Source organism: Phoxinus phoxinus (genome assembly GCF_949152265.1).
Source record: "Phoxinus phoxinus genome assembly, chromosome: 7".
NCBI classification, from domain to species: Eukaryota; Metazoa; Chordata; class Actinopteri; order Cypriniformes; family Leuciscidae; genus Phoxinus; species Phoxinus phoxinus.
Window position 1 is genome coordinate 37,243,401 of NC_136882.1, and position 27,259 is coordinate 37,270,659.

The window sequence follows — 27,259 nt, forward strand, 5'->3', positions numbered from 1 at the left end:
TTTAAAAAAAAGATTTTAATTTACATTTCCCTAAAATGAAAGCAAGTCTGTGTTAATGTGGCCTTTCTCCTTCCCGATCTCTCGCAGTCGATGCAGAAGTTGTGCAGATCTCGATAGTCAAAGCGTCAGTGCTGTAACACTGCAGGGGTATACGCGCGCGCTCGCGGAGAGAAGAAGCACGTCCTGAACGCACTCCGATGGAAAGTTGTGCGGAATGCTGATTCTGAGGAAGTTTTGCCACCGTTCCCTCACTCCAGACTCAATGATGCATCGGAGGAAGTACATTTTTAACTTGGAAAATAGCAATCGGACGGAATAAAGCGCAGCAGTCTGCCCAACGCGTGCACTAACGCGGACGGAGGCGTTTAACGATCCGTTTAAGGACAGAATCAATCGGCGAACGCGGATTCCTGGAGATTGGATGCGCGCTTTTTAAAAGTTCTTGCGCAATTATGGTTAGTAGGCTACACTACACTACACTACGTGTTGTTTTCCTCAGGATTGTTGTGTTTTGCACAAAAACTTACTTGGGTTAATAAAGTTGGGTGTGTCAGTTTACACACTCAATGTAAACTCAGCTTCTATGATATTGTGATTTTGAGCAGAATGAGTGTATGTGAGGAGTTTCTCTTCACCTGCAGGGTTGTAATAAGGTGTGTGTGGCGCTGATCGGGGCGGTTGTCGTCATCACGCTCATCGTCATTCCCACGGCAATTTACATGAACAGTGAGTGCAATCTTCTTCATCTTCCTCTGCTTCTATCTCAAACTATCAATAGAAAAATCACTTTAAAAAAGCATGTATAGTGTCTATACCTCCTACCTAGGGCGCAGTGCCCACCGTGTAATGGGGAAGAGATAGTTAACCATTTCTTCACCTTAGTATTCCTGTAAGATTATAGTCATGTACGGCTAAATGACAAACGTTTGTCGTTAAGGTAATTTTCGAGGGGCAATCTGTTGAAGTTTGTCGATTAGCCTACTTGTATAATGTTTTTGTCTTCATCAATTTTTAACAACATTTCATATATACACACATGCGCGCGCAGAACCAGTCAAAAGTTTGGGAACATTACTATTTTTAATTGTTTTGTTTTTAAGAAGTGATCTTCAAGGCTGCATTTATTTGATCAACACTACAGAAGAAAAAAAACAGTAACATTGTGAAATATTACAATTTAAAATTATGTTTTTTTTAAATATACATTAAAATATTTATTTCTGTGATGCAACCCTAAATTGTTCAGCAGCATTACTCCAGTCTTTAGTGTCACATGATCATTCAGAAATCATTCTAATATGTTGATTTATTATCAAAGTTGGAAACAGTTGTGCTGCTTAATACTTTTTTCAGGATTCACTGATGAAAGTTTAAAAAAAAAAAAAAGCATTTATTCAAAATATAAATATTTTCTAACAATATAGCTCTTTACTATCACCTTTTTAATAATTTGAACACATCCTTGCAGAATAAAAGTATTAATAATAAAAAAAAAAAACATTAGCCTATGGCCCCAAACATTTGAACGGTAGTGTATATAGTTACAAAAGATTTACATTTTAAATAAAATGCTTTTCTTTAACTTTTTATTCATCAATGAATCCTGAACAAAAAAAGTATCACAGGTTTCAAAAATATTAAGCAGCACAACTGTTTCCAACATTAATAATATCCTCATATTAAACTGATTTCTGAAGGATCATGTGACACTGAAGACTGGAGTAATGATGCTGAAAATTCAGCTTTGATCACAGGAATAAATTACATTTGAATGTATATTAAAATAGAAAATCATAATCATATTTCACAATATTACTGTTTTTTCTGTACTTTTGATCAAATACATTCTGTCTTGATGAGCATAAGAGACTTTTCAAAAACATTAAAAATAGTAATGTTTCCAAAATATAGGTTTGATTCTTTTTTGTACAGTATGTTTCATAAAAAATATCTGTAGCGCCCCCATGTGAATACCAAAGAAATTGTGGGGATGTCATAACCTGAAATATATTTATTTAATTTGAAGACTGAAACTTATACGGCTTTCCTTCTCTGTGTTCTCAGGAGATGACTCTGGATTAAAGAGAACTTATTCTTTTAATGATTTTTACAACAATACCATCAAGTATAAAACATACAGTCTCCGTTGGATATCAGGTACGACACCTGAGGGCGCTTCACACGGCCCGTGTGTTTTTCTGATGACCTCTCCATCACCCTGACACACTGTCTCTTTTTCCAACAGACAATGAATACCTCCACAAAACCAACGAAGGCCATATTTACTTGCACAACGCAGAAACGAAGGAAAGCTCAATGTACCTGAGCAACTCAACATTTGTAGGTTGCCTCATTTATTTATTTGAGTGTTTGAATGACTCTTCACAGTCGTCCTCCTTCATAAACTCACATTAAAAAGCTTCTGATATCGTCTTATGTTGCAGAGCGTGCGTTATATTATTAACACATACATGTAAATTTCACTTTTGATTCACAGGCCCAAGTGGATGGCACAGATTACATAGTGTCAGCGGATAGAAAATTTGTCATCTTTGAGAGCAATTATTCAAAGGTAACGACTGCAATTACCACTTTATAACTCATAAACATTAATACTGTGCATAAGTGGTTCTTGCTGACATCTCTAACACACACTTGAAATTCTTCAACAGCAATGGAGACACTCATTCACTGCCTCCTATCATGTGTACAACATGGAGTCTCAGTGAGTAAAGATTATTTGCTGCAGCTTTGTAAATTATTCACTTATTTTATTAGGTTAGGGTTGTCAAAATATAGAATAATATATGGAAAACTTGGAAATATAATTTTGAAATTGTGATTGCCTGAACATTTCAACAGCATATTTCAAACTCACTTATATACTGTAGTTCAATGTGAGTGACTTTAGAAAAGTGTAATCTCAGATCTTTTTTTACAATTTAGTGCACTAATTAGTATATTTGTTTAAATATATTACTTCCAACAATTGGTAATGTATATTCACTTGTTTTCTGTTGGATTCAGGGAATTTTTCTCCAAGTTTCAGATTCCACCCGTTACACAGCTCATAGTTTGGGCGCCAGCAGGGAATAAACTGGTGAGTTACAAACAGTAACACAGACAAAAAAAAAAGTAATGTTGCAGTTATTATATTACATTATTGGAAGGCTCTAATGCTCCAATCCAAAAGAAAACCTGGATTAATCTGGGTTATTCACCATCACAAAGTCAATTGAGCACATCAGACATTTCAGCATCTTTTCTTATTATTTGTTACTTTCAAAATCAAATTGTAAAAAAAAAAAAAAAAGTGTACGCTTTTATTTATTTATTTATTTTATTATGAGAAATAAAGATTGAATTAGGGCTGTAAACGATTAATCGCGACTAATCGAATCCAAAATAAAAGTTTGTGTTCACATAATATATGTGTGTGTATTGTGTAATTATTTTGGATATATAAATACACACACATGCATGTATATATTTAAGAAAAATGTGTTATTTATATTTAAAATAGTTCTATTTATATATAATATAAATCATATAAAAATATGCAGTATATAAATAAAAATATTTCTCAAATATATACATGTGTGTGTATTTATATATCCAAAATAATTACACAATACACACACATATATTCACACACATGTATATATTTGAGAAATATTTTCATTTATATACTGCATATTTTTATGATTTATATTATACATAAATAGAACTTTTATATATAAATAACAAATTTTTCTTAAATATATACATACATGCATGTGTGTGTATTTATATATACACAAAATAATTATACACAATACACACATATACTGTATATTATGTAAACACAAACTTTTATTTTGGATTCGATTAATCGCGATTAATCGTTTACAGCCCTAGATTGAATTTAGGCTTTTATTCACATATAAACATTGATCCATGAACAAACAGAAGCTCAACCGGTTACAGATGCTTTCACATTTAAAACATGCAATACCATCACTTAAATTCTGAGTTTATGGTAGATTTGTCTTGAAAAGTTTAAACATTACTGTTAAAAATCTGTTTATCTATAGAGAAAACGAATGGTATTTTTACTTCCAGACCCAATGAGTAGAATATAAAACAAAACTGTTGCACTCTATATTCTGAACGAAATGTTTTATGTTGGGAATCAAATACCGGTTGAGCTCTATTGTTTTGATATTGTCAATGCTAATGACCATACATCGTCCACAGGCTTACGTCTGGGATTATAATATTTACCTCAAAACGACTGCCACTGCTGAGGCCGTACAAGTCACACATAATGGAAAAGCCAATGCAATTCTCAATGGAGTACCAGACTGGGTCTATGAAGGTAACTTCATCTAATGCACTCACACACACAGACATCCTTATATTTCTATACATTCATTCATTCCCGTTAATCCATCTGCATCTTTTCTTGCTCAATAGAGGAGGTTTTTGCCTCCAACGAAGCCATTTGGTGGTCTCCGCAGGGGAAGTATCTGGCTTATCTACAAATTAATGACACTGGAGTTCACACCATTGAATACTCATTGTATGGAAATGACCAGTACCCCACCACAGTACTTATCCCCTACCCAAAAGTAAATATCTGAATGTTTCGTAGATTTTCACATTGTCCATGACGAGATTTTATTTGTATGTTTGTATGAACACATTTTTCTATTTTCCTTTATAATCTACAGACTACTACAAATCCACCCGTCATCATTTAGTATAAGAAAATTTTGTTATATGTGTCAAAGTATTCTTCCTTACCATAGCCAAACCTTTTAGAAAGTTTAAATTCAAAGTCTATAGCTTATATATATATAGTCTAAGTCTATAGCTTAAAAATACTGGACATACAAAAATATTTTTTATAACTAAATATGTTTTTGTTATAAATGAATACACTTACAAAGTCAAACGGTCACACTTATTTAGTGCGAAGAACATAACTTTTTTTTTTAATCTAACAAACCTTTTTCCACTATAAAATAACCTTTTGTGGAATGGAAAGTTTCCATGGATGTTAAAGGTTCTTCATTGAACCACCGATACCAATAAAAAAAATCTGTATCTTTCATGATAAAATGTAGCATTAAAAACTGCATGGAATAGATCTCTGCTGTTCTTGTATTAGTTTCATTCAAAGTCTAATTTTGCTACTAAACTGTTGTTCTGCTTACAAAGGCAGGCAGTGTTATTCCCAGAGCAAGGCTGTTCGTAATTGACGTCGAAAATCCATCCAAACAATCAGAAGTGGTGGTACCGAAATCTGTCGGATCAGGGTGTGTCCCTCTTATGTTTCTAGTTACACATTTTCACACAAAGCCTCTATGGCAAGCGGGGCAGGGCGGGGCGGGGCCGAGAGCCTTGGGAACGGAGCGAGGCCGTGTGTGAGTGCTAATGAGCGTCACCTACGCCACACCGGTGTCGAGTCTCACGGGTGACGACAGTGAAGGATGAGAGAGGACCAGGCCTGGACTTTATGTTGTTGGGCTTTATTATGTTTGAATGCGGCAGTCGTCCGTGAGGGGCTGCCCATTTATTTTCATTTTTGTAGTGTTCCCGACTCTTTCTTCTCTTATCAACAAACTTTGCTACATTGGAAATTTCAGGTCCTCTCTCATCCTGCACTGTTGTCACTCCTTTTGTCACTCCGCTCATTAACATTCGCGCCACCGGCTCCGCTCCGTTCCCACGGCTCTCGGCCCCGCCCTGCTCGCCACAGCCTCATGTACAAAGTTTTCACAGCAGTAGAGTTCAGCGTAACGTCATTTTTATTCTGCTCTTTTCCCAGCGATCACTATCTGAGCACAGTCACGTGGGTCACAGACGAGCGACTGGCTGTTCAATGGATGCCACGCAGACAGGACCGAGTCCTTCTGCAGATCTACGACTACGACGGCACCAACTGGAAAGAAAGCTCGGTGAGAATCAACATTGCAATTGCCTGAGGCAGTGATTCTCGTTACAGATGAAACTCGAAAAATTTGAATATCATGCAAAAGTTGATTTATTTCGCCGCATTGAGGCAGTAATTCATGCAAAAGCGGCCCAAACCAAGTACTGAGTACATATGCACGATTATACTTTTCAGAGGGCTGCCATTTCTCTATTTAAAATCCTTTTTTTTTTATTGATTTCAATTTTCTGAGATTTTGAATTTGGGGTTTTCATAAGCCTTACATCAAAATGATAACTTTTGCATAATATTCAAATTTGTTTTCACCTGTATTTTGGTCTGGCCAATCAGAGAAAATGTAATACAACCCAATTTCCAGAAAAGTTGGGACAAGAATCTGAGATTTGTTCATTCTTTTAAACCTTTATTTAACTGACAAAAAGTATAAAGAAAAGATGACCAACTTAATTACATTTTGTAAATATAAATAAATTTTGATTTTGCTGGCTGCAACACACTCCAAAATAGTTGGACAGAGACATGTTTACCACTGTGTCACATCACCTTTCCTTTTAATTACACTTTTGAAATGTTTGGGAATTGAGGATACTAACTGTTGCAGTTTTGCATGTGAAGTTTTTGCCCAATCTCGCCTAATGCCACACAGCTGCTCAACAGTTTGTGGTCGTCATTCTCGGATTCTCCTTTTCATGATGGGCCATAGAGTTCATTTTAAATAAGAGACAGATCTGGACTGCAGATTTAGGGTGTCTTCGAATCCACTCTGTTGTAGCATGTGCAGAATGAGACCTGACATTGTCTTGCTTCATGCCTCGCATGTATGTGAAGGTACCATTGACATGAAGTCAGTGAAGTCACCCATGCCGTTTGCACCGATGCTCCCTCATACAGATGTTTGCATTTGCACCTGTTGCTGATGAAAGTCTGGTTGGTCCCTTTTGTCTTTGGGGCTGAGAACTCAATGTCCATTTTTCCCCAAAAACAAGCTGGAACGTGGACTCATCTGACCACAGCACACATTCCCACTGTGTTTTGGACCATCTGAGATGAGCTCGGGCCCAGAGAACTCAGCAGCATCTCTGCATTGAACAGATGTATAGCTTTCTCCTTGTGCAACAGTGATTCAAGTTGCATTTCTTGATACAGCGGCAGACTGTGTTATATAAAAATGGTTTTCTAGAGTCCACCCGAGCCCATGTGGCTGTATTTAACACAGTAGCATGACTGTGCAATGCAATGCCATCTGAGGGTTAAAAGATCACGCACATTCAACAGAGCTGCCTTGCCCGACACGGACTGACATTTATCTGGATTCCCTGAATCTTTTCAGAATATGGTAGATGGTGAAAGACCTAAATTCTTTGTAATCATGCAGCAAGAAATGTGATTTTTGAATTGTTTGACAATTCTCACATGGAATTTGGCATAAAGTGGTGAGCCTTGACATCTCTGCTTGCAAAGACTGAGCCTTTGGTGGATGGTGGACCATCTATTATCCAATCACGACTCACCTACTACCAGTTCACCTGCTTATTGTGGAAGGTTTCAAAATAGTTTAACTTGGATATTCTATAATCTTTTTACTTTTATTTTACTTTTATTTGAGTGCGTTGCAAATTTGTTTATATTTACAAATTTACAAAATTAATTTGGCCAGTGAAAACATTGGAAATTCTTCTTTTTACCTTTATCAGTCAAATAAAGGTTAAAAGAGAATTAACAAAAATCACAGATTCTTGATTTTATTACATTTTACAAAATGTCCCACATTTTCTGGATTTTGGGGTGAAGTTGAACAATCTTTTTTTATGAATGTTAATCAGTATTGTTGGAGACTTTGGCACATAGGGTTCAAAAATGGATGAAGTAATTTAATACTTTTTAAATATTACTATGAAAAAATAATTAAATGCATTTTCTTTCAGAAACAACAGTGAAAACATGAACTGCATTCATTCCTTTTCGATATATACTGTAATATAAGGCAGCAAATTACACTCTTGAAGAAATGTTGCAAAAATACACAAATTAAATGGCTTTTAAATCAAATAAAAAAAATTATCTCGTGCCATTCCAGATTATCTTCTGAATCCTTATTATAGTCCTATGTAAGAAATGGATTTATTTTTCATTATTCACAAAAACATATATGTCATGTCAATAATGACACGCACGTCATTACATAGAAAAGTGCAGTGAATTCAATCTTAAGTGAAAGAAAATGCGCGCACACAAACACACGTGTATCGTCAACTGACCAGGTTTACATATCCAGACATTTAATAAACTTTGAGAACTGGCCAAAAAAAAAATTAATAGTGGGATTTAAATAAATATTTTTTTATTTTATTTTTTGTACAGAAATTTGAGCAAAAAAGCAAAACTGGATGGGTTGGACGGGTGAGTTCATGCAGCAATCACATCAAATCTTCAAATAGTCCTGATTTAAACTAAAGCTTCTGCCATGAAACCTTATAATAAATAATGTGTTTCCCCTCACAGTACTTTCCTTCAGCTCCTTACTTTGCTGCAAATAACAAGAGTTTTTACAAAGTTATGAGCAATGTCAACGGTTATAAACATCTCCACTATGTGAATGCTGTAAGTAATGTATTATTTTTTTATTTATATATATATATGCATATGCAAATGGCAGATTGTTGTGATTGATATCAGAGCTGGTTGTTTTGGATCATGTCTTTGAACTCTATTGAAAAACATTATGAAATGCCCAATGAGAACATGAATGAATGCATCCGCTGAAAGAGTAGGCGATCAATTGTGCAAATTCCAGATGTCTTTATATTGTATTACAGCCAGGTTATAATGTGGTATAACTGTTAAAAGAAAGAAACACAAAGAAACACTGAAGTACAAGCTTAGCAAGTTGTTGGTCTGCCAACTGTTGTTTTCTTTGTAGGAAACGGCAACACCCATCACCTCAGGCAAATGGGAAGTGATATACATCTCAAAAGTAACCAAAGATTCAATGTGCGTATGAAATGCGTCTGTTTTGTCACAAGCTTATCATGTGTCTATGCGCAAACTTTCCTGCACGCATCTACAATCTGCTCTTTCCACAGATACTACGTGAGTAATGAACACATGGGAAGACCTGGACAGAGAAACCTTTACAAGTAAAAATACCTTTGTTTCCACAATATTTAAAATAGGCATTTATTTAGCTATACTTCCACAATGGTATCACAACACACTCGTGCCACTCAACCAATTATTCACAACCAACCAATTTGACCGTTCGCAAAGACCCGCCCCCCCCCCCCTAGTTACTGTCGCTACTGTATGTCCGACTAGCTACGCCGCTCTCACACACACACACTGTTCTCACACAGTGAAAAATACATTGCGGAGCAGAGAGGAGACTGACAACACACTGACAGACCAGGTTACTTTTCGGTTATACTTTTGATATTAAACAAAGTCTCACCTTTTCAATTTGGTCATTTTTAAAAAGAAATGTAAACAATAAATACCGTTTTGTGGCTCTTTAATGTGTCTGAAAGATCGCTGCATCAGTTAAAGCTGCTCGTGAACCGATCATCTCTTCCTTCTAGTTCATTTATAGCATCAAATAAACATGAATGAACATCAGAAGGAATGTTGTTTTAAACGCAGAAAGGCGTCAGTACACTCCGCTTCTCAAGTTCAAATCCTCCCATGATAATCTGCTAACTCTCCTGACTGCTTTCGGACAAAATGGCGGATGGCGAAGTACGATTGGTCAGATCAACTGTCAATCAAGCTCCCTGCGAAGGGTCAAAGCCATTACAATAATTTCTCATTATGGATTAATTCTTTAGTTGTTCTGGAATGCCAGCATTCCTCTGATGATGTGAACAGAGCGGCAAAATATAATATACTGAACATATAAAATATTTTATATATTATACATATATATACACAATAGTCAACATTTGAAGTGGATCAAAACCAGTGTATTTTCTGTATATTATAGCCAATTTAACAGCACAAGGTATACACAACATGGTGAATACTGCACACAAGCTACTAGAAGTCATTTTTTCTGAATTTTCTAATGGTTCCCCTTCCCTAATCGTCACTGTGAAATGTTTCCTCAGGATTTCTATAAGCAACAATGGACATTCTGTCCCCGAGTGCGTCACCTGTGCGCTGTACCAGGACAGGTGTCAGTATAACTCGGCTTACTTCAGCCTGAACGCCTCTTACTTCCGTATGGACTGCTACGGTTAGTGAACACACTTTTACTGTACGCCTGTGCGATTCCCTCAAAACAAACCCCTGAACGATACCTCGGTTGATCTGAGGTGACTGAGAGCTAACTGTGTGCTGGCTTCACAGGACCAGGGCTTCCGCTGTTTACACTGATGGACAACACAAAGTCTGCTAAAGGTTTGTGCTAGCATCGCTCTAATCCCAACCCCTTTACAACAGGAGCTAAATAAAGGAATAGTTGACGAAAAAAAAAAGACATTTCTAATATATATTGTATTTTTTGGATTAGAGATTCAGGTTCTTGAGGACAATAAGAAACTGGAAACAATTCTGACTACTGAGCTTCTGATGCCAACCATCAAGCGTGCCACAATGAAGATCGCAGGATTCAGTATGTGCAGATTTTTTTTAATATTCCAGGAAAATAGGATTTAGTATAAAATTTTTCTAAAGCCGCTTTTGTTGTTTATCTCTCTACAGATCTCTGGTATAAGATGATGTTCCCACCAAATTTTGACTCGTCCAAAAAGTACCCTCTTTTTATTCAAGTGTGAGTTACTTAACTAAACCTATAAATGGCCATTTGTTTTCTATAACATCACCTTTCAAAAGTTTGTACTCAGTAAGTTTTCTCTTTTACTTTTGTTCACTAAGGCTGCATTTATTGATCAACATTTTTTCAATATTATTACGGTTTAAAATAACGGTAACACTCTACAATAAGGTTCATTTATTAAACATTAGTTCATGTATCAACTAACATGAACTAACAATGAGTAGTACATTTGTTACAGTATTTATTAATCTTCGTTAATGTTAGTTAATAGAAATAAAGCTGTTCATTGTTTGTTCATGTTAGTTCACAGTGCATTAATATTAACAAGATTTTAATAAAGTATTAGTAAATGCGGAAATTAACATGAACAAAGATGAACAAATGCTGTATAAGTGCAGTTCATTATTAGTTCATGTTAATTAATGTAGTTAACTAATGAACCTTATTGTAAAGTGTTACCAAAAATAACTTTTTTATTTGAATACGTTCAAATGTAATTTATTATGTTCAGCATCATTACTCCAGTCTTCAGTGTCACATGATCCTTCAGAAATCAGTATAATATGATGATTTGCTGCTAAAGAGAAATAAATAAAAATATTATCAATATTGTGCTGCTTAAAACGTGGAAACAGATGCTTAATAATGTTGAGCAGCATATATTTGAAATTTATTTGTAATGTAGAAGTCTTTAACATAAATTTTGGTTAATTTATTGCATCCTAGCTGAATAAAAGTGTTCATTTCTTTAATATAAAAATAAAGTAGTGCATGTAATGCATTGTACAGTAGTCTCTTAATTAAAAGGAGCTCATACAAGCTGCATGCATAATTCAATTCACATTTATTTGTATAGCGCTTCACAATACATATCGTTTCAAAGCAGATTTACAGAAAATTCATGTTTCTACATTATGATTTTAGAGTAATCAGTGATAACTGTGTCCAAGTACTGTCCATATGTCAGACATGTACAGTTCTAAGATGAGTCGAATCATGCAGTTAACCAGAGGTGGACAGTAACAAAGTACAATTACTTGAGTACTGTACTTAAGTACACTTTTTGAGTATCTGTACTTTACTTGAGTTATTTTTTCTGAAAACGTTTTACTTTACTACATTTGAATGACAAATATCGTACTTTTTACTGTACTACATTTCTGTCAAGGTCCGTGTGTAGAAAGTAGTAACGTCAGGGATGATTTGGGTTGCATTTTGGTTGCAAATGAAAGTCGGGTTGACGTCAGAACTCGACTGATGTTGGTTTCTGACGTCAACCCGATTTTCAACCACGATACGTCTGTCCAACGTTGGAGATTAACGTCAATCTGACATTGGATTCTGATTTTAATTTTCAACATTGGGTTTGGTCTTCTAAATGCAAAGTTTGTCATTGTTTTGGAGCACACTAGCTTATAGATGACAGTAAGGCTAACATATTCATACTAAAAGCCAAAAAACTGGGAACAGCCAATTGGGTGTCCGAAACCATTGTGGACGTTATTGAATACACTTATTCAATCCCACGACTGGAACTGTGTTCTAGAAATACATGTGATATTGATATGAGGGTAGGCAGGCATAGATTCAGAGGCATAATGTACTGTAACTAAGTATTACATGCAACAATAAAAAAAAACAATGCATTGACATTTACTTTTATATAGTACTTCTGTGAGTACTTTTACTTCAGTTAAAATCGGTCTTTACAACTTTTACTTGTAACGGAGTAATATTTGACCAGTGGTATCTGTACTTTTACTTAAGTAAGGAAGTTGTATACTTTGTCCACCTCTGCGCTAACATCATGTATTAATTGAGCTCATTAAAGCAACTATTGTGATTTGAGATCATAAGGATTACAATATATAGAAAATTTGGCAAATTGCATGTTGGCATCATCATTTCACAGATGTCATAATTACAAAATGAGCAAAATGCTGTTTAAAACTATTTTAGCTGAAGTATAGTATCATAAAATGTCAGCTACCCAAACTGCATTTATTTTTGAGTCTTAATTTGGCCATAACTTTCTCCGTGTTTCAGCAAATTAAATGATTTTTGATATCTTATTTTGACATATTTTGGGAAAATGCTTTGAAATTTTTTAAAAACTCACCAGTACACTGTGGGCAAATTCACTACCTTTCGTTATGTTCGTGGCTGAAAACAGCAACTACTTTAAACTGCTGTAAAAATGTATCAGATAAATATTTTTTCGTATTCACGAACATAATGAAAGGGTAGTGAATTTGAACAATGCACAAGGGTTTATATAAAAAAAAAAGAATAAAAAAAAGTCTTGATTCATAACATGATGTTTTTAGTATTTCTGTAATATAACTGTCCCGTTAAAGGTACGGCGGACCAGCCAGCCAGAACATAGATTACACGTTTCGCCTGGAGTGGGCCACGTACCTGTGCAGCACAGAGAAGGTGATCATCGCCAGCTTTGACGGCAGGGGGAGTGGTTTCCAGGGCGACGAGATCATGCACGCCATCTACGAGCGACTGGGGACGTACGAGGTGGAAGATCAGATCTCGGCCGTGAGGTGAGGCGAGGGAACGATGTGCACACGCTCGTGATGATGGAGAATCATTTAGCCTGATGTAACACTCACAGACGGACAGAAGGGAACAAGCTTGTCATGAGCATGTGTCAAAGGAGGTTGATCGAGGTCAAACACTACGAGTTCACTGAAAGCAACTTAAAGAGACAAACTACCTTCTACAAAAGATGTATTCTACCAATGTAGTCATTTTGTTTTGGGATATCTTCATAATTGCTTTTCTTGTGACTGTGTTTCATTGCAGAAAATTCATTGAAATGGGTTTCATAGACGAAGACAGAATTGCAATGTGGGGTTGGGTAAGTGCAACGCTTTCATTAAAAAGACAAACCACGGAAGAGATTTGAAACTTTAAATACGAGGTTGACTACCAGTCAAATGTTTGAAATAATTATAGATTTTGTATATTATAAAGTCTCTTATGCTCACCAAGGCTGCATCTATCTGATCAAATACAGTAAAAATTGTGAAATATTACATTTAAAAATAAATGTTCACTATCTGAATATATTTTAAAATGTAATTTATTCCTGTGATCAAAGCTGAATTTTGTCTTCAATGTCACATGATCCTTCAGAAATCATTCTAATAAGCTGATTTGCTGCCTAATTATTGCTATTTGATTATTAATAATGGTAATTATCAATGTTTTCAAAGATTTATTGCAGCTTAATATTTTCTGTGGAAACAAATATTTTTTTCAATATACTTTGAAAAGAAAGTTCTGTTTTTTTTCTTCTTCAAACCGAATCATAAATGACTTTACTATCACTTTTGATCAATTTAATGCATCCTTGCAGAATCAAATTATTCATTCATTTTTGTTTCCACAAAAAATATGATCATATATGTAAGAATCATAAATGTTAGTATAAAAAGCAAATCATCATATTAGAATGATTTCTGAAGGATCATGTGACAGTAATGATGTTGAAAATTCAGCTTTGATCGCATGAATAAATTACATTTAACAATAGGTTTAAATAAAAAGTTATTTTAAATTGTAACGATATTTCACAATTTTACGGTCATACTAATTCTGAAACGTCTGTCTTGCTCAGTCATATGGCGGCTATGTGACGTCCATGGTTCTGGGATCAGGAAGTGGACTGTTCAAATGTGGAATTGCTGTGGCTCCTGTTGCAAAGTGGGAGTATTATGGTATGGATTTTTTAATTTATGATATAGATTAACCACAAACAATTGAGCAGACTTAACTCACACGCTGCGTTCTTCACAGACGCTGTATATACAGAGAGATACATGCATCGCCCCGAGGAGAACTTGGAAAGATATAAAGTAAGTAAACACGTGCTTGGATTATGAACAGTGATAAATAATAGTTCTTCATATTATGTGGTTGATTTGCAGAATTCAACAGTGACCGACAGGGCACAAAATTTCAAGTCGGGGCAATACATGTTGGTGCACGGCACTGCGGACGGTAAGCACAATTTGATCTAAACCTGAGAATAGATGAGAAAAAACAAATAAATCTGTATCGAATTTGATACAAAACCTAGAGGCCTAAAAAAAAAAAAAAAAAAAAAAAAAAAAAAAAAAAAAAAAAGGTACAAAAGCTTTCATTGGGGTGGCACCCATTTTGAAAGATTTTAGTGACAGCTTTTGTACCTTTTTTTCTGAAAAACGTTCATATTCTTGACATGTTTTCTTGCCGTTTTGACTCCACTACTCCAGACAACGTCCACTTTCAGCAGGCTGCTCAAATTTCCAAGGCCCTGGTGGAAAATCAAATAGACTTTGAAGCAATGGTGAGTATTAATGAACGGATGAAGGTGACGAAAAACATTATCAAGCTCTGACACCGTCTCTGGCTTTCTCTAAAACGATGTAAACCTGTTTTTCAGTGGTACACCGATAAGGATCACAGTCTGTCTGGTAAAGCACGGTACCATCTCTACACACACTTAAACCATTTTCTGCAGAACTGCTTTGCTGAGAAAAAATAAATGGGCATCGATGCGTTATATAAATGTTCCTCTTCCATTGACAAAACACTGTTGATGACAGATGCTTTACATGTTAGTCTGTATATAGAACATCTTATGTCAGAGTCAATGACATTGATTTTGTATTGTTATTTTTATATTGCTTAATATGTGATATTTTTATTAGCTGTTGTTTTTTTGTATCACATTGCTGTGATGGTAACTCACTTTAACAACATAAAGTAAAATAAATGTAGTTTATATCACAGACTTTTGTCATGTTACATATTTCTACATTGATTGTGGAATCCATAGTTTATGCGCTTGTGTTTTATGCACTGACTTCAATGTGTGATTTGAGCATGTCTGTTAGAAAACTGATCAATTGAAACATTCTGGATGTTTCATATATCCTGAAATCTGAACAACATTAAAAATACTTCTGTGTGTGAAGGAAGTGTGTCTGGATGCTTCATTTTTTTTTATCTATTTTATATATTATACAGTGCCAAAGTTGGTACTGAATTTGTTCCTCATAAAACTCTTCTACCTCTGTTTTATTTATTTTTTTTTGATAATTTTTTCAAACATTTGACAGGTAGCGTATACATAATAGTAGTCTATAATCATTGTATATGAACAGTGCCACCTGCTGGTTTAACTATTCAAATGTATGCCATATGGACAGATAATATCCTTTAAAACGTTTCTGAATTTAACACTAATGTTATAGATACATCAGAAACCCACATAAATTAAGACGAGACAGTCAGCCAATCACAATAGCAAAACCAGGACCCAAGGGCGTAGGTTTGGTCTCAGCTTTGGTGGGGACATCCCACCCCCACACCACCCCCTTATTTTTTCAGCCAATCAAATGACGGTGTTCCTGTACTGTCGTCCTGGCCATGGGAATCGATGCAAATAGCTGCAACAGGGTTTTTTTCCTGGCTCAAAACTAGGCGGAGTTGGTAAAATTCTGATGATGTATTTTATTAAAAAGATAATTTAATTTGTATTTTTCATATACCAACATATAGCCTACTCTGTTTTCCACAGTACTTTTGTGGGTGGACCTCGGTATCTCTAGAGGGGTCCGGGGGCATGCCCACCCGTAAGAAAATTTTGTACATTTTAAAGATAAATTCATTAATCTGGTGCACTTTGAGTCACCAGAATCCAGTTAAAAATAAATAATCCACCCGCCCAAACCTATGATATTCTCTGATTTCGATATCTGATCATCACATTACAATTATTCAAATTATCAGTGTTAAGCATGATAATATGGTAAAATGTCACATTGTAGTAGGGTGATTTAAAAATAACATTTATTTTAAATAAAAGTTCTTCTTTTGGCAAAATTACATTTCTTTAATAGCCTAAACCGAGGCTTTACTCCCTTCAAACTTAAATTGTCAATGTGTCATTGCGTCGCTGTTGGAAAACAATCTTATCAGAATATATATTTTTTTTACCTTTATAAAGGGCATTTTCCCCCTCATTTTATTAAATGTATGCTCAGTCAGCGCCAACGCTCCCACCACGCGCTGAAAAATTGCCAAATGAAAATCAATAATAATGCCTATATTATTTCAGTATAGAAACACAGACATCACGGGAGTCTCCCGCATATTGATAGCGGCTCACTGATGCCCGCGAATTAGTTAAAATCTCCCGGAATCGCGAGCGCGCCCGCGAGACAGAGACTGTGCTCCAAACCGCGTAGCGCGTGCACGGCAGAGAGGAAGAGAGAGCAAGAGACCGCACCGCGCGCGTGTGCCTCAAGAAGCGCATGTAATATGTTTGATGGACACAGGACAGAATGGACACAGGAACCCAACAGAACCGTCACGGTGGAAAAAGTGTATCTGAGCATGTGACTGTCTATCCGAGTTTTGTCCAGAGCAGAAGGCGGCACCTAATTTGACGGAGGCGGCCGCCTCGTAATTCTCTCACAAATATTGGGGACAATTTTGTCATTTTAAAATATTGATTGGGACTAGTACCTAGCGTCCCCCCCTAAACCTACGCCCATGCCAGGACCTCAAGTGATGCTTTTTACAGGGCTTTTCAACAAATAAACAGACAAAATATTGATTTAGTGTTTCATTTATTAATGCGCAAACTGATAAGACAAGTCATGTAATAGTTTTACACAGCTATGTTTTCTGCAATATTTTTGGTTGTGATTCAACCAAAATTTATGATAAATTAATTTCTGATCAATTGCATCATTCAGCGGTCAAATATAAATATTCATGAATAATGAACATTGTTTGAGGCACAGCTCCAGTAGGAAACCTGTTTCCAACATAATGCTGATGTTCTGCCTCTTCAAATCAAACTAAATCAATCCATTTATTTATTTATTCCAGGTTTTTGCACTGAAACCACTCGTGTGTGTCCAGCTACTTGTTTGCACCACCGATTATGCTTTCAAACAGACCAAAGCATGATCAGAGTGGTTATTACAACTACAAAAGCATCAATGTTGCTATTCGTTCTGTTAAGAAGAAGAATAAGATTGAAAAAAATAAAATAATAATAATAATAAAGAGTTAAATGTAATTACATTGATCTCTGTGAGAATGAGGCATTACAGTAACTAACAGTTGATCCAATCTAAAGAATTTAGGAAGCATTTTAAAAAATAAGGACATGCAGCCTCAGTTTACGATAAACATTTCTATAATTAATGCATAAATAAATATAAATATGATGCAAATGACAACAGAACAGACATATATTCTACATTGTTAAAGTGTATGATATATTTTATAAAACCTAAAAGTTTATAGACAAACAATAAATAAAAGTGAGATTACTGAGAAAAGATCTTGCAGCAATTTGATTTAATATGTATATCTAATGCAATGCAGACCTTTTTAAGTAGGACTTAAATGTCCAAATACTTGGAGCCACTGTATATCCTTCCAAAAAAAAAGAAAAAGAAAAAAAAGAGAGAATATATAGTGTAAAACTCCCTGAAATCGTGAAAGAATATATCTAATGATTTCTCACAAAAAGCAAGCTTTGCAGAGCACAAACATCACTTCCTGGAAATCTGACTGAATGTGTCTCATCCTGAAAGTACTTGTGCAATTATTTGCTCTTCTCTGTTTTTAACAGGACAGAATCATGTTTGATTTTCCCCTAAAGTGACTTGTTTGACCATTTCTCCCATCACCTCTTCTTAAAACAGGTTCACAGTGCAAATACACTGATGCATTGAGATTAATGGATTGAAACTAACGTGTGTGTGTGTGTGTGTGTGTGTGTGTGTGTATCATGCCACCTGGGCATCACTATATAAGACTCAGAACATCAGGCTGGGACTGTGAAGTCGCACTGGGAGCCAGGAAGGTGAGATCAGCGAGACAACATCAGAATCGTTGAGTATATTTCTCCGTGACGACCCAACACAAATTAAGGTGAGTCCGACAACTCTTTGGCACTACACTACATCTTTACAGGCGGAGTGCATGAACGCTTTACTGAGTAACTGTACGGTCTGCATCCTCAGGTAAGATGATGGTAAGGATCTACTACGCCTTCATTGGACTTTTACTTCTCATCTTGATCCAGAGCAGCCTGCAGATTCCCATACAAGACACGGAAGAAAACACCAGGTAAGAGAAACTGAATTATTAATTATTTCATTTTTTAATGGCCTCTAAGATTTTTGATTGTTCCCTTTACAATCAAACGCAACCTGGGACACATTTTACCTCAAAATAAAAAAGGAACTATGGTGCTTAAAGAAAATCAAGCATATTTTTAGGTTATTTTTTTAGGTAAATATTACAAATTTTACTGTGAAATGTTTCACATTTTATGTTAAAAGTGTTTCACTGTCATATAAATGTTTTGCATTATGAAATTATTTTTATGTCAAAATGAATGCATTATTCCTTTCTTTTTGATTTTGGGGTGAAATGTGATTCAGGCGTGCTCTTGTCTTGATGGATTTCGATTTTTTGGAGAATGACGGATTTAACATTGCGTTTCAGCTTTATGTCTGAGGAAGCACTATTTAATGACCCCAGAGAAGTTAACAACATGAAGAGACATTCAGAAGGCACGTTCTCAAACGATTACAGTAAATACCTGGAGACCAGGAGAGCGCAAGACTTCGTTCAGTGGTTAATGAACTCCAAAAGGAGCGGGTAAGTTTAGAAGGTCAGGAAATACTTTCAAAAGATTTAAGAAAAAAAAAGAAAAAAGACAAACTTTTTGTTTGTCCATCTTGAACTATTAAAACTTTTTTTTTTTACATGACATGTCAATCATCGTGTAAGAGAAGTTGCATGAATACAATTATGAAATGTATTAGAATTGGAAAATATAAAAAATACATTTAAAAAAATATTTTTCACTCATTGGAAATTAATTTCAAGTAATTCCCACATGACGTGAATACATGTTAAAAAAAATTATAATATTACCAAATGGTGATAATTTAAAAAAAAACTTTTGAATAATAGTGTTAATTTACTTGACTTGGTAAAAAGTGTATGTTTTTGAAAGAAGTTCCTTATGCTCACCAAGGCTGCATTTATTTGATAAAAAAATACAGTAAAATTGTGTAATATTATTCCAATTTAAAATAACTAGTTTTTGTTTGAATATATTGCAAAAAGTAATTTATTCCTGTGATCAAAGCTGAATTTTCAGCATCATTACTCCAGTCTTCAGTGTCACATGATCCTTCAGAAATCAATGTTGAAAACAGTTTTTATTTTTATAAATTTTTATGGAAACAGTGATACTTATTTTTTTTACAGGATTCTTTAAATTAATAGAACGTTTTTTTCAGCATTTATTTGAAATAGAAATATTTTGTAACATTATAAAATGTCTACTCTAAAAAAAACGGAAGTATAAGTGTATATAGTTTATTACAAAGAATATCAGCCTTTCTAACCACGCATGCGTTCTCCCCCCAGAGTCCCCACACGACGCCACGCAGACGGCACATACACCAGTGATGTCAGCTCCTACCTGCAGGACCAGGCGGCAAAAGAGTTTGTGTCCTGGCTGAAAACAGGGAGAGGGCGACGCGAGTGATTCTCCAAACACTACCCTGCATAACTGTGATACTCTACCATACTCTGTTTTATAATGACTAGTGCTGTCAGTTACATCGAATCATGCAAATAAATCTTTCTTCAAATGCACTTGGTCCTTTGGTTTTTGAACGACTCTGTAAACCAATTTTGAAAAATATGAACCTAGACTACATTATTACATTGTGTTTTGTGCATTCAATTGTTTGGCAGTTATTTAATACCTGAATTTGTAGACGCATTTCAAAATAAAGACATTTAAAAAACAAAATGGTCCTTTTTCTGTTCAGTCTATAGCTAAGTTTTCATCCACTTGTCAATCGAATTATCTGAAGTTCGGTAAAAAAAACTCATGCGAATAAAGCTGGTGAAAGTGTGTTTCCATCCAACGGCTTTAAAGCGAATAAAAACCTGTGCGTAATGACCATAGATATACATAATAAAGGCTAGATGTCTTACGGCGGAGTCTCGAACGTCATCACCCGGTGGCCATCTTGTCACAGGCAAGCTTTCTGTAAGATGATGATCTGCACGAACACAAATACTCTTATCTCGCTGAAACCTTGACGGATTTACAAACGGTTTGGTTTCTTACAAACGTTATTAACGTGGCTATAATTCTGGAGGCTTGAACATGTTGAAATATATAATATTATAATTATTCATAAGTACACAGTGTCATAACTACATCTCTGACGTTTATAACAAACCAACCCGTTTGAAAATCGGTAGAAAATTGAGCAAGTTATGGTTATTTAAAAAGTACATGCACCATTAAAACACAATGATACGAGTGAGTGAGCTGACTGTGGCAAGATGGCCGCCGTGTGCAGACATCGACCTCCATTGGCCAGCAGCGCGGACGAGACATCTAGCCTTTATTATGTATATCTATGGTAATGACGTCACATGCTGTTTTGCGATCAAACTGGTATATCGAATTGATTTGAGACATTTTAAGGTGTTTCCATTCATTTTCACACTGAATCGCACAACATTCAAGCCAACATTTGCGAACAAAGTTTTGCTAGACAAAATGCAATTCATTATTTATTCGGCAAATAACGTTTCCATCAGCGTTTATCGCATAAGCCGTATATCGATCAAGATAAAATCCGATGAGACCGAACGCATTTCATTTGAGTCGATATTCATGAAATTCAATCGAATTTTACTGTTTCCATAAGGCATTTTTCATTCGATATCACTTAATTCGGATAAAAACGTGTGGATGGAAACAGCTGACGTCATGTTAATATTCTTGCATATTGTTTGGACATTTACTTTAGTTTTAATGATCAATTATTTTGCTACTGTCACTTGCCCAATGTAAAATCTGAGTCTGAATGCAAAACCCATTGAGTAGCAGTTTAAGAGGATAACCTTCAGTTCATTTAACGTACGAAAAGAATCTGACACATTTACCTCACTGTCCCTTTGAGAAAACATACAACATTCAGACTTCATAAGCAGTTATAACGCCATTTGTCAAGATGACACGCAAGCAAATGCTGCAAATCAAACACAATCCATGTGGGAAAGCAACTGCAATCAAACAGAATAACCAATGTGTCAAACGGCTTCAATCGTTCTGTCAGTATAACAAACAGAATTCAGAGTTCACCTCCACTCAGGTGATCTCCCTCCATAATCCCAGAGGAGAATTTACTTCAGCGCTGTACGCTGGCCCGATGTGTCACTTGTGCTTACCTCACCGTATCTGACATGGCACTGACAGAAGATGGGAGTCACCAAAGCCTTGTGGAAATGTGTCAATTATCCAGCGCTGTCGGGCATCCTGGGGCCGCACGTCTCTGGTCCTTCAGCTCGAAGAAAACAGCACTGATGCCAGAGATGCAGTCCGTCCTGGGAGCAGGTCTCTCTCTCGGAGCCGTCAGCTGATGCTACAAACCATCTGTTCAACAAAAAAAAATACTAAATATCAAGCCTGCACGTTCACTCCTTTTAAAAGGAGAACCTAAATATACTTCATACATATAACACTGGTAAAAACAGCAAGTTAAAAACTCCTCAAGCTACATAGGACTGATGCACTTGGAACTACTTTTATGATTATAATATGGTCCATTATTTATCACTTTGGAGCTTGACAGCTTCCTATATATATATAAAAATAAAAATCTTTTCTAACATAAACAAATGTCTATTGTCACCATTTATAATAATAATGCATCCTTGCTAAATAAAGGATTCTTTAAAAAAAAAAAAAAAAAACTTTCTAAATGATCATGTTATGTAGAAACCTACTGTATATGTTTGCGCATGCGTGGTCCTGTTATGAGGACAAAATATCCCCATAAAGATGGCAATACCCAAAATCGTTGTCCTTGTGGGGACACTTCTTTAGTCCCCATGAGAAAAACAGCTTATAAATACTATGTGATGTTTTATATATATATCTATATGTGTGATGGGTTGGGTAGGTTTAGGGTTATAAAATAAACATTGATCAGCGAACATAAACAGAAGCTCAACTGACCCTGCTTGACACGTGAGAACAAATCTCTTGCTGAAGCTCAAACGTGATGCGTAACACTAGAATGAACCTCATTGGTTCTTGCTGAAGCTCAAACATGATGCGTAACATGAGAATGAACCTCATTGGTTCTTGCTGAAGCTCAAACGTGATGCGTAACACGAGAATGAACCTCATTGGTTCTTGAGAAGCTCAAACGTGATGCGTAACACGAGAATGAACCTCATTGGTTCTTGCTGAAGCTAAAACGTGATGCGTAACACGAGAATGAACCTCATTGGTTCTTGCTGAAGCTCAAACGTGATGCGTAACATGAGAATGAACCTCATTGGTTCTTGCTGAAGCTAAAATGTGATGCGTAACACGAGAATTAACCTCATTGGTTCTTGCTGAAGCTCAAACGTGATGCGTAACATGAGAATGAACCTCATTGGTTCTTGTGGAAGCTCAAACATGATGCGTAACATGAGAATGAACCTCATTGGTTCTTGAGAAGCTCAAACATGATGCGTAACACGAGAATTAACCTCATTGGTTCTTGCTGAAGCTCAAACGTGATGCGTAACATGAGAATTAACCTCATTGGTTCTTGAGAAGCTCAAACGTGATGCGTAACACGAGAATGAACCTCATTGGTTCTTGCTGAAGCTCAAACGTGATGCGTAACATGAGAATGAACCTCATTGGTTCTCGTGGAAGCTCAAACATGATGCGTAACATGAGAATGAACCTCATTGGTTCTTGAGAAGCTCAAATGTGATGCGTAACACGAGAATGAATCTCATTGGTTCTTGAGAAGCTCAAACGTGATGCGTAACACGAGAATGAACCTCATTGGTTCTTGAGAAGCTCAAATGTGATGCGTAACACGAGAATGAACCTCATTGGTTCTTGAGAAGCTCAAACGTGATGCGTAACACGAGAATGAACCTCATTGGTTCTTGAGAAGCTCAAACATGATGCGTAATTAACCTCAATGCTTGAGCCTCCGTTCACCATAAATGATGTGTGAGTTAATGAAAGTTTATATGTGAATCACAGCCTAAATCTGTTCATCATATAAAACAATCGAGTCTCCACAGAAAATGTGGACAAAACCTCTCAATTCATATCAGTTTTACGATCTCTTTATCACTTTTTTGAAGCCAAAGTATCAGTTGCATACCGATCAATGGAGGGACAGAAAGCTCTCATATTTCATCAAAAATATATTTATTTGTGTTCTAAAGATGAACGAAAGTCTTACGGGTTTGAAACAACTGAGTAGGCTAAATGAGAACAGAATTAAAAATTTTGGGTGAACTAACCCTTAGCACGTTAAAGAGCTTGTGTTTACTTTTGCAGTTCAGTAGTGATACTTGTAGCTTAACAGCTATGAGACATTCAAAAATGTTGTATATTATGTTATAGATTTTGATACAAATCAAACACATTTTGTCCAATAACAATATATTGCCTTTGTGGAAACCATAACAAAAACTTGCAACTCACCCTCTAATTTAAAGTGAACAGGAACGATTGAATCGTCTTCTCGCTTGACAAACAAGACCACTTCAACACAAACGAGCGAGTAACAGGTGAGCTAACTTCTGCTTCATTACAGCCAATGCGGAAAACCCCTCTGCAAACCCCGCCCACAAATACACATGCCAGCAAATGAGCTGCCAGCAAACACAAGAATGCAAAGTGATTGACAGGCAGTGGTTGTTTCTGATTGGGTAAAAAGCGCGGTATTGTCCTTTAACAGAAAATTTTAACAGGCTAATATATACTTGTCATTATAAGGGACATATCATTATAGTGTTATAGTTAGTCTTTTACTCATATGGAAATTTAAATTTTTCATTTAGTCTACACTTTGTATTCATTTTGGCATTCATTTTAAGAGACTTACTATACAATTGAATTTATTTGCATTAAAGATTTGCACACGCCTAAAATTCACACTTACTGTTTAATTTCTCCTTAAACTATTATACTTTTTTACTACCTTTTGTTTACCTATTCTTCTACTGACTTATCAAACTATTCAGTTTCTATTACTTTTTTGACTTACTAACTTAATTTACACCAATTTCCAAAACATTAGAGAGCTAATAGTTATATGAAACACACACACACACACACACACGCGCGCACAAAAAACAATTTTACCTATTAAAAAACATATTCCTATGGCCTTGCTCACTGTCACTAACGCCTCTCTCACACCACCTTATTTTGAAAAAAGATTCATTATCAATTTGTTTGTAAAATGCTAATTCAAAAGCAACCCTAAATTCTACCAATGATTTAAAAATAAACAAGTCAACATATTGACCCGCATTTTTACATCAATGTGTTTTCAACTTGGCTTGGCCCATTCAAAAATTGGCAGGCACACACTGTTCGTGCCACGACTGTACTTGCAACCAAAAATAAAAAGGGTATTTTGTAAAAGAAAATCCCAATTTCATAAACCGTCTTCTTCCCCATACTTTAGAAATCCAAAAATTCAAATCCCTCTAGTCTAATCCCAAATAAATCCCAATAGTTTTTATGAAACCCTCTTCTATGTTTGGCTTGTACATCAACATTTATTATTAACAAATCTGAGGATGTTTTTCTATGATAGTATAATACTAAAAAAATACAGTTGCCCCAAAACATATTTGTACATTAAGCCACACACGTACATTGTTCCAATGACATTGATCACATAGGCTTATCAAAGTAATGAGTAATTGTCACTGTATATCGAGCTTTATCATTCACTGTTGAAATCATCATTTATTCCGCAATGTAACATCCGCATTCATGCTCTGGTTTAATTATATTCAAATTTATGTTGATTTTTATTCACACAGGTAATGCCTTCTGATATGTCAAATAAGTTTAAAGTAAAATTTAAAACTTGTATGAATAAATGAGCAAAATCAGTAATTTAATGTCATGGTATGTTTAAGGCATTTTTTTTTATGTTTTTTTTTTTTAGAGAGTGAAAGAGAGAGAGGGGGAAGTTATGTCTTTGTGTATTTGAGAAGTTTTAGTTTATTAAATATTCATCTCAGTGTTTGAGAAATAGTAAGACTGTAATTTCCAGCCATCTCAACATGTGAGAAGTGGAGAAAATCAAATGTAATAGATTATGTCAGACTGATATATGATTTCCACTGTACTGTTATGCAGTTTTTTCTTTCAGTCAACAGAAACATACAGGGACACATCCTCCATATTCATATGGCAGAGCTTTTTATTTCACTGTAGAAGAAATAGCAGGAACAAAAACTTCAAATATGAAATACAAGTGCAAATGAAGGATACATATGCGATATCCCCCCCAAAAAACATTTAATGCACAGTTATTAAAAGATCCCAAAGTCACACCACACAGACGCACAGAGGATATAGTGATATTGCAGATAATTTACATAAACATCAACACACAGTCAAAAGAACTAGACGTGTTACTCCAGAAATATAATAGGACTTAAGCTTAAGTCAGAATAAACTGAAAATATTAGCATGATAACAATCAATCTCGTCTTTCAAAATCAAGCCATCGGAGTGTGAAGCTATAATCCATACAAAACAAACATAAGAGTAAAACATATGAATAGATTTATGTATGATTTTCTTGTTATAAATATGTATAGCAATATAAATGGCTGAAGTTACAGATTATTAAATGGAAATAATTAATTGTATGAGGAACTCAACATGCAACAAAATTCAAAAAATCATTATTTGATGGACCCGTACTTCTAAAACTCTATTGCTTTTTTTTTTTTATGAAAAGGGAATGCAATCTGTGTCTGAAGATGCATTTACAGTACAGTATCCAGATAATGCATTCCATTGCTTAAGAGATTATACAGACAATCATTTTGAGGGGACAGATTACTGATGTGCAGCCGATATGATTTCAGATGTCCTTCCATCATCATTATTAGCATGAAAACACATCTACGCTTTGGCATTGAGTATCAACATACAGCCTTCAAAATAGAGCTATGAACTCTTGGCAAGTCAGATGGAAATAATATTTACACAAGCAGCATTCTTAGTACAAATATTGCAAATCCTCCGTTGCATAAATGCAAAGCGTTCAGCAAAATACAGTTTATATATATATATATATATATATATGTTTGCAGGTATATCAATAACTTACAATATGTTTTTATGCTTTTTATCCAAGTGTCTTATAGCAAGTACAGTGACTGCAGAGAAGTGAAGTGTCTTTCTAGTGGCAATATTGAATATATCGTCAAAAAGCTGAAAAATATCCTTTTGTTTAGCTCACCTACTGTATATATGTATGTATATATAGATACTGTAGTCTACGTGTTTGTTTAAAACGGCATCTTTAGGAATGTGAAAGTTGTGCAGGAACAGTTTTTCAAAAATACAAAACATATAAAATACTTCCGAGAGCATTTAAAATAAAAGTTTAAAATCCTGCCACACTTTCTGCTCATCTTAC

At 35.3% G+C, this 27,259-nt stretch overlaps 2 protein-coding genes and 1 long non-coding RNA gene across 3 annotated transcripts in view; 2 read left to right on the plus strand and 1 right to left on the minus strand.

Moving 5' to 3' along the window:
• LOC307001772 overlaps positions 1-24,382 on the minus strand; it is a 43,403-nt gene extending 19,021 nt beyond the window's left edge. Inside the window, exons 1-2 of the long non-coding RNA XR_013798319.1 lie at positions 24,286-24,382; positions 22,008-22,212 (exon numbers count right to left, since the gene is read on the minus strand). This is a non-coding gene — a long non-coding RNA (uncharacterized lncRNA). The remainder of the gene's footprint in view (positions 1-22,007; positions 22,213-24,285) is intronic.
• fap (fibroblast activation protein, alpha) lies at positions 128-15,689 on the plus strand. Its single transcript, XM_079618687.1, has 26 exons — positions 128-455; positions 642-726; positions 2,065-2,157; positions 2,246-2,340; positions 2,498-2,572; positions 2,673-2,725; positions 3,028-3,100; positions 4,237-4,357; positions 4,456-4,610; positions 5,203-5,300; positions 5,813-5,942; positions 8,300-8,338; positions 8,441-8,539; positions 8,859-8,929; positions 9,022-9,075; positions 10,039-10,166; positions 10,280-10,330; positions 10,443-10,544; positions 10,634-10,703; positions 13,067-13,261; positions 13,524-13,578; positions 14,341-14,440; positions 14,520-14,578; positions 14,651-14,723; positions 14,978-15,051; positions 15,148-15,689. The coding sequence occupies exons 1-26, from the start codon at positions 453-455 to the stop codon at positions 15,247-15,249; spliced, it is 2,253 nt and encodes a 750-aa protein (XP_079474813.1). The 5' UTR covers positions 128-452; the 3' UTR covers positions 15,250-15,689.
• Positions 18,567-20,557, plus strand: gcgb (glucagon b). Its single transcript, XM_079618688.1, has 4 exons — positions 18,567-18,662; positions 18,755-18,860; positions 19,242-19,397; positions 20,178-20,557. Exons 2-4 carry the CDS (start codon positions 18,760-18,762, stop codon positions 20,296-20,298), a joined length of 378 nt encoding a protein of 125 aa, XP_079474814.1. The 5' UTR covers positions 18,567-18,662; positions 18,755-18,759; the 3' UTR covers positions 20,299-20,557.
• Positions 24,383-27,259: the final 2,877 nt, after the last annotated feature.

Bases quoted from the DNA above. Each gene is read 5' to 3' on its own strand.
- fap (XM_079618687.1), top strand. The intron at 13,262-13,523 runs GTGAGGCGAGGG...GTTTCATTGCAG, and splicing joins GATCAGATCTCGGCCGTGAG to AAAATTCATTGAAATGGGTT. The intron at 14,441-14,519 runs GTATGGATTTTT...CGTTCTTCACAG, and splicing joins TGCAAAGTGGGAGTATTATG to ACGCTGTATATACAGAGAGA.
- gcgb (XM_079618688.1), top strand. From the start codon at position 18,760: ATGATGGTAAGGATCTACTACGCCTTCATTGGACTTTTACTTCTCATC. The intron at 18,861-19,241 runs GTAAGAGAAACT...ATTGCGTTTCAG, and splicing joins GACACGGAAGAAAACACCAG to CTTTATGTCTGAGGAAGCAC. The intron at 19,398-20,177 runs GTAAGTTTAGAA...TTCTCCCCCCAG, and splicing joins ATGAACTCCAAAAGGAGCGG to AGTCCCCACACGACGCCACG.